We start from the raw sequence: 8,086 nt of genomic DNA, 5'->3' as shown, positions 1-8,086 counted from the left end.
TAGTTTATAGAACCGTCCGTTTTTTGTATGTTTTGTCCTAGATGTAGCTTGGTTTTGCTGTCTCCTCTTCTGTTTTTCTTTCGCTTTTTTTAAATGTTTGTTTACTGTAGGTATAGAGTTTGGTGAGGTGAATATTAGAGTGGTTTCGTATTATATAAATCACTGTTTCGTTGTGTGTTGTTTAGCATGCAGGACATCAGCGTAACAACAAAGATACGTTAAAGATGTTGTGTTAACAAGGAAATTCAAATTACAAAGTTTCGTAATTCTTAAAGTAAAAAACGATCAACAACTGTAACATTTTTTTTTTGGAGAATAATACAGTTTCCCTTATCTTTGCCTTGAGCATGAATGAATGGAATTTAGTTAGACCCAACAACTTGTCAGCAAATGTCTCAAAGAAGCCACCTCCAAGGGATCAGGCACCTTTCGTATCTCTGAGTATACAAAACATCCCTGCCGGGTAGATGATACATTATTAACGGACTGATGACGGACGCGTGGCAGGCTGGAAGTGTTCACGATCCCAGGGTACACTAAGACCACCCTGGGGACGTGAACTGTGCCCCGTCAGTTTGGAGTTCAAACAGAAACAAGTTGCTCAAAACTGACAAAAGCAAATGAAATGTTTTCCTATATTTTCCTCTCCCTGTTTAATTTCGGGCGGTCTTTTCGGGGTAAAATCCGGATAAGTCCCAATTCTTTGAATTCAGCTAGTAAGCATTTCCAACTACATCATCATACTTATTGAACTTAAGTTTAACTGTAATGTCCAACACAAAAATTGGACTCGCAAATTTGCGACTGAACAGCACCAATCTTCGTCATGGAATGAACAATCCACTGCTGTCGTGACGTCACGTTATGTAGATAGAACACGTGACTCAGTAAGCAGTGGATCATAGGTTGCAGGAAGTATTACATCATCATAATTCTGATTTTACAGCCCCCGTACGTCACCCTGATTCGCCCCACCGCCACCGGTAACGATGCTGAGTTCCCGACCCCTGCATCCGTGCCGGGTACCGCTAACGTGCTGGGCGGCACCGGACCAGCCGCCGGGGCCGACACCGCAGGGCCCACCGAGGAGCCCGAAATCTACTGGCCATACTATGTGAGTCTACACATGTATCTGTATTAGTCAACTTTCATTACATATATTCATTTATTTGCATATTCATGCCCGTAGGCTATATGCAAGGATACAGACAGTAAAAAGTAACAAGTGTCTATTCTATACAGCTATCTTATGATTCTACATACTTCACTGGAAGGTTTGACTTCTTTTTTCATTATATGATAATCTTTATTGCATATTCATGCCCGAGGGCTAAATGCACAAGAGGACCACATATGGTCTTCTGGATGCAGAGGAAAAAACTAAACTTATACAATGCTTTTAAACTAGTCTAAATGGAAAAGGAACTAAGGCACTATGTGTTACAATCTCTAATGACTGCATCTAAACATGTTCTTCTCTCTTTTTGAACACATGGAGACATATTTACATATTGTGTCGATAGCATGATCGTCCTTGCATAACATTAAGTAAACAAGTCTTGTTTTGACATTTTCTTACAGTTATTGTCTATTTGTAAAGTATTATAAGCATGTAACGGCGCCAGCGGCTTTGTACACGGTATTCCATCGAATTACTTCTATCCCCTAGGCTCTACGTATCCAAGCTAGTGTTGTGTTAACTGCGTCTAGTAACTATTATAAAGTAGAACAACTTTGTCTATTATTTGAAATACTTACTACTTTTGATTTGATCGAAGAACCTTCAATTATGAAAGACTCGGTAAGAGATTAGTTGCATATCAACAGATTCCGTACCTTCTATTTATTCCTGTACATGTACATGGAAACGGAGCCTGGATGCCAGACCCCCAGCCTGTCATTATTAGTATGCCCTAGCCCGGGCCCGATCCTGATAATATCTAACTTTTAGGGGAATTTGTAGAATTCACTCGGACGTATGTTGGCCCTAGAGTTGGTCTGTGTAATCCCTGCAAACAGTCTGGCGTCCACAGTAATGAAAACGGGATTTGAACTTCAACATTTGCCCTACAGGACGACCACTGGGCTCTGTGGGGAATCATCTTCATCTTCGCCGTGATCGAGTTCGTCCTGTCCCTCATCGCCGCCATCATCAGCTGCCTCGGACTCTGCACTGGTTACCATGGGCACGAGGTAGGCTTTAGTTGCCATGGATACAAGTTGAAGTTTGGTTACCATAGTCATGAGGTAACTCATCGTTGCCATGAATACAAGGCTAAGTTTGTTAGTTACCACGGCCTTAGAGTCTTAGTTGCCATGGGTACAAGGTTTAGTTTGGTTACATGGTCATGAGGTAATTTTTCGTTGCCATGGATACTATGTTGTTTATTGATTATCATGATCATGTGCTTAGTCTTAGTCGTCATGGAAACCAGGTGAATATTGGTTACCATGGTCACGAGGTAAGTCTTAGTTGCGATGGATATAAGGTGAAGTTTGGTTACCATGGTGAAGTCTCGGTTGCCGTAGATACCATGTTTATATTGGTTACCATGGTCCTTCGTTGTCATGGATACCAGGTGAAGTTTGGTCACCATGGACACGACGAGATAGTCCTTAGTTACAATGGATACCAGGTTAACTTTTGTTACCATAATGGTTAACAAGGACGAAAGATAAACATTTCTGTGATATGTTTGTGGTATGGACATCTTGCTATGTGCCATACACATACACTTTTATCATTGTTCCCTTTTTCAGGGTCAGTAATCACAACATTTGTGTGACGCTTTTGTGTTATTGTTGAACCCAGGCCCCGGCTATCGTGGTGTATGACGGGACCAAGGCCGTGGCTCTGAAGCCAGGTCAAAGGGCAGTCCAGCAGCCGGACGGGTCCATCAAGATTGTTGCTACAGGTAGGGAAGACTTCACTTTTTTTTTTACAAAATAAACGAATAGGTAAGATCAGTGAGAAGCAGAGACGACGAGGGGAAAGCTGGAGTGAACATATAAACATGCCAAACAGGCAAGGAGACGCCCAAAGTCCAAGTTTTTTTTTCCTATATTTTCACTGCATTTATTTTCTTTTTCTTCAGTGTTGACCTTAACACCACTCTATGATTTCGTCAAAATTTTGTTTGTCAATTTCTCTAATTTATGTTATTTTGTCATTTTCTGTTTTGTTTTTACCCTTCCCAACTATTCCAATTTATTCTATCCTCACCACAATTTCCCAACCCTTATCCCAATACACTGACCCTAAATTCCCTTCTTTTTTAAAAATAATTTTCACGTTAATTCTTTTCTTTAATTTTTGTCTGAACTAATCCACATTTGTTTATTTTGTGCCGGTGCAGAGCCTAGTGCCTAATTCCGGGTCACAGACTGACACTGATGATTGAATTAAGTTTTAGGTGAGTCTTAAACAGTAAAGAATGCTGGTCTCGTCTCCGCGCCATTTGAATATTGGCGCATGCGCGCTGACACAACAACTCATCTTTGCCAGGATGTACATAACGCTAACACACTGTCGTACAGTCGTCTGCAGTTAACTTACCACCCATCCTAAATCGTCCCTTGTTTTAGGTCGAGTCAAAGTCTTCATGTCGTTTTTGTTTATTTTTCATTTGTGTCTTCCCCTCCCCCTCCCACCCTTTTGATCTAAAGACCGCAGTGCCCCTCCCCCTTCCCCTCCCCTACCACCCACCGCCTCTTGGAGAAGACCCGTTTTATTTGATTTAGAGCCTGCTTTGCCCCATGTTGGTAAGTATGCAGCTTGCTGCTTGGCGTCATTTGTGTGGCTTTCAGTTCCTGACGTTAATAATCCAGATGAAACGGCAACTGACGGGCACCAGAAGACTCTAATGTGTGATATTGCAGTCAGGTGACGATGACGTAACATTGCGTCCGCCATGTTGGAGGGTTAAAGACACAGAGGCATTATGGGAAATTTTTTTCTGAAAATATTTGATTTCCTGCCCTGCATCAAAAGTTTGGCTTTTGCTCCTTCGCATTTCAAGATCACAAGACTAAAATAATTCCGTTCTTTCCAAGGAGATTTAAAGATGTATTGCAACCTACTTGGTCTATCCACCCTACCAACATGACGGGAATAATAATGACTCCATAGCTGTTGCTGTCCAGCTTTTGAATGCTCGACTAAATGGTTCAGGTGAGTGCAATACTTTAGTGTAATGATTAGCATAATGATGAAAACAACAAACATTTTTCTTGTTACCAGACAAGACCCCGAAAGAAGCAACCCCTACCCCTGACGTTGCCAAGGAAACTGCAGAGACAATCACTGAGACTGCGCCACCTCCTGAGTCCAAGCCGGAACCGGAACCGGAAGCCAAACCGGAACCGGAAGCTGAAGCTTCGCCCGAACCCGAGCCAGCAGCTGCATCCACACCGGAATCGGAAGCAACAACAGAACCGGCATCGGAACCGGAAGCCACGGCTGCTGAACCGGAACCAGAAGTGGCAGCTGAACCGGAACCGGAAGCAGCAGCAGAACCGGAACCAGCTAGCGTCTAGCATGCGTTTTAGGATAGAACAATTCTGTTGAAAGGAATAGGAATATGCCACTGTTGAGTTTCAATCCACTGTTATATGTAGCCCTTAAAACAGTATGGAAGAGGCTGATGCGTTTACATATTCCAAATGTGAACATTCCTACACCACAGAGAATTATTTGGAAGAAAATAGATTCAACATTTTCCGTAAACCTTTCCTTAGGCCACAGCAAGTAAATTTTGCCTTATTTGAAAAGACAAAAACTGTTGACCGAATATCACGGATAAGAACTTCTAAAGACACATTTTTGTCCGAACTCATTTCGTAATTGAATACGTCGAAAACTTCAGTGAAAACTAATGAAACAATCTGGCATTTAACTTCCTATTTTCTTCATCAACAGATTGTTGAGAGCTATTTCTATAAGGTTTCTCATTGGTGCTGTTATTATTTTGTACATAAAAGTTACAGTTAGTGTTTGGTAGGTTATAGCTTCATTGTAAGTATTTCTAATGCTTGTAACTCTACGCCAGCAAGCTTACAACTGCAATGATAATGTAGCACTAAAACATAGAGTGACTATTGACCCACAAATTGATTGCTTAAGCTACAGTGTAGGGCCAAGCACTGTTCAATTAAATCAAAAGGCTAACGAAGGCAAACTACTAGTACATCCCCTGGACTTGGTAAAATTTTCAGGGAAGTGCATGGTTGAATAGTCGACATTTTTAATTATACTATGTTTGAAAGTTATTCGATTTTAAGGGTTATTTTTGAAATACCGTTTTCTTTTAGATTTAGCTATAACACGTAGAAATGGTTTCTCTTATAAGTTATGTTAATTGAGTTCATCAATGTTCTAAGTATTTTTCTGCATGTATGAAAAGTAGGATTTTCTTCCTTTCCTCTTTGTACAAACTACGTTTTCTTCTTCTTTCTAGTAGTTGTTTCGTCAACAGCAAACACGCCTTACCTGTTATTATTTGGTTAATTTAAAATGATATACGTTTTGATATTTAATTATTGTAATATGAACTAAAAGTTTATCATTGCGAAGTTAGCAACTGAATTTTTTTACGTAATGAATTATTTTAACCAGATAATCTTTAAAGTTCCCCAAATGAAAATTACCTAACCGAACGACATTATACTGAAAATATTGTATAGAATAGATATCCGTAATCTTTAGACTTGTCGAATCTTCTTTCAGGAGGGTATGACATAATGCAAGCATTTCGTTACATATTCTGGTACTTGCTTTGAAAACGACCCCTACCGGGCAAGTTGTAACAACATTCTGTGATGCCTGTGTACCTTTTAACCCTACAATAATGTACCACTAAACCATACAATATTTTCAAAGCATGGTATAATGAAAACACAACTATGATGGTCTTTAATTCTTGACGAATACACTCCGTAAATCATTGATATCACCACAAAAGTATGAATTTTCGGCTACACACACAAATGAAATCAGGAAATATCCAACGAAAGTCAACAAAGAACCTACTGTAGCTAGCGTGGATTTTGAAATGTTGCACCTTTCAGGATATATTTTTGCTACGGATCGACTTTGTTGTTGAAAGAAGAATATTTTTGAGCTTGAGGCTAGCGTGTAGTGAGTGTTAGACCGTTGGTTGTATTTGTACAAAGAAGGGGTGTTCGTATGTATTAAGAGATATGCTAACTGATATGTTACCATTCTAACCCCACATAGAAAAAGAACGACAATCGCATGAAATTTCAGACATTATTGCCATAGACAAGTTAAAAGTTAAAAGATAAGCAACTTTGGCTTAACAGTTTGGCATTGTCTTGCACATTGAAATTTGGCGTATTTGAGTGTATTTACATGGTTTATAAAGGCCACGTGTAGTACAAACTGATGCCTTGAAATAAACCCTACTCGATACGTTTGACAATCAAACCAAAGTTGAATTGCTGTGTGCGCAACACTACTGTATCAGTGGACCTACAAGAGATGATGTCGGTTATCCAGGTCAAATTAAACGTTACACACTCTGGCCATTATTCGTGTGAAATCAGAGCGATTGAGCGCAGTTTGTACCGTGTTGACAATAAAGTTTTTCAAATTAAACAATTGTTGGCTTTTTTTGTCAGCCATTGTGACCGAGTATCTATTAGTATTTAGGAAGAGCAGTAGGTTTCCACATTCACTTAGACATAGCTCAGACACTGCCACTGTTGTTCATTCAAACTCACATTGCTGTCCCTTGTACTGATTCATACCCACATTGCAGTCCCTGGTGCTGATTCACAATCACTTTGCCGTCCCTGGTGCTATTTCACACATAACTCCTTGGTGCTGATTCACACTCACATAACTCCTTGGTGCTGATTCACACCCACATTGCTGTCCCTGATGCTGATTCACACTCACATAACTGTCCTTGGTGCTGATTCACACTCACAATTTCGTCCCTGATGCTGATTCACACATAACTGTCCTTGGTGCTGATTCACACTCACTTTGCCGTCCCTGGTTCACACCCACATATCTGTCCCTGGTGCTGATTCAAACTCACATAACTGTCCTTGGTGCTGATTCACACCCACATAACCGTCATTGGTGCTGATTCACACTCACAGTTTCGTCCCTGGTGCTGATTCACACATTTCTGTCCTTAGTGCTGATTCACACTCACATAACTCCTTGGTGCTGATTCACACTCACATAACTCCTTGGTGCTGATTCACAACCACATAACTGTCCTTGGTCCTAGTAACACTCACATAACTATCCCTGGTGCTGATTCACACATAACTGTCCTTGGTGCTGATTCACACTCACTTTGCCGTCCCTGGTGCTGATTCACACTCACTTTGCCGTCCCTGGTGCTTATTCACACATAACTCCTTGGTGCTGATTCACACCCACATAACTGTCCTTGGTGCTGATTCACACTCACAATTCTGTCCCTGGTGCTGATTCACACATAAGTTAACCGTCCTTGGTGCTAATTAACACTCACATAACTGTCCTTGGTGCTGATTCACACCCACATTGCTGGTGCTGATTCACACATAACTGATGCTGATTCACACTCACAGTTCCGTCCCTGGTGCTGATTAACACTCACTTACTGTCCTTGGTTCTGATTCACACTCACAATTCTGTCCCTGGTGCTGATTCACAACACATAAGTCACTGGTGTTGATTTGCATCCACACTCAAATTTTTTGTATCTGGTTCTGATTCATAGTAAAACTGATGGTGCTGTCTATGGTGCTAATTCCTATTCACACATTGCTGCCCTGTATACATTTACATGGCAATGTTGTCACTGTAGCTGTTTTGTGTGTGCTTTACTTAATTTCACATGCGTGTGTGTGGGGTGGGTGGGTTGTGGGTTGACAATACTCGTTATCATCATAAAATTTATGAAAAAAACGCAACGTACCACTTGGTAGGATAAGTGTAGATGTTTTATTTACAGTGTTATCTGTAATTACAACGGAAAAGGATGTGTTCATTATACCATGCTCATGTGTTCATTCATATTTGTAGTTTTAAAAAATCGAGCATTCTATCTTACTCTTCTTTTTT

The 8,086-nt window shown here is 40.6% G+C and overlaps 1 protein-coding gene across 1 annotated transcript in view; it reads left to right on the top strand.

Moving 5' to 3' along the window:
- Nucleotides 1-6,616, top strand: part of LOC118406559 (uncharacterized protein KIAA0754-like) — a 29,546-nt gene extending 22,930 nt beyond the window's left edge. The window contains exons 6-7 of the mRNA XM_035806655.1: nt 2,813-2,915; nt 4,241-6,616. Coding sequence (XP_035662548.1) covers nt 2,813-2,915; nt 4,241-4,536 — 399 coding nt within the window. The 3' untranslated portion in view covers nt 4,537-6,616. The remainder of the gene's footprint in view (nt 1-2,812; nt 2,916-4,240) is intronic.
- Nucleotides 6,617-8,086: the final 1,470 nt, after the last annotated feature.

Source organism: Branchiostoma floridae, chromosome 19, assembly GCF_000003815.2.
Source record: "Branchiostoma floridae strain S238N-H82 chromosome 19, Bfl_VNyyK, whole genome shotgun sequence".
NCBI lineage: Eukaryota > Metazoa > Chordata > Leptocardii > Amphioxiformes > Branchiostomatidae > Branchiostoma > Branchiostoma floridae.
This window is presented reverse-complemented; position numbering and strand designations above follow the sequence as displayed.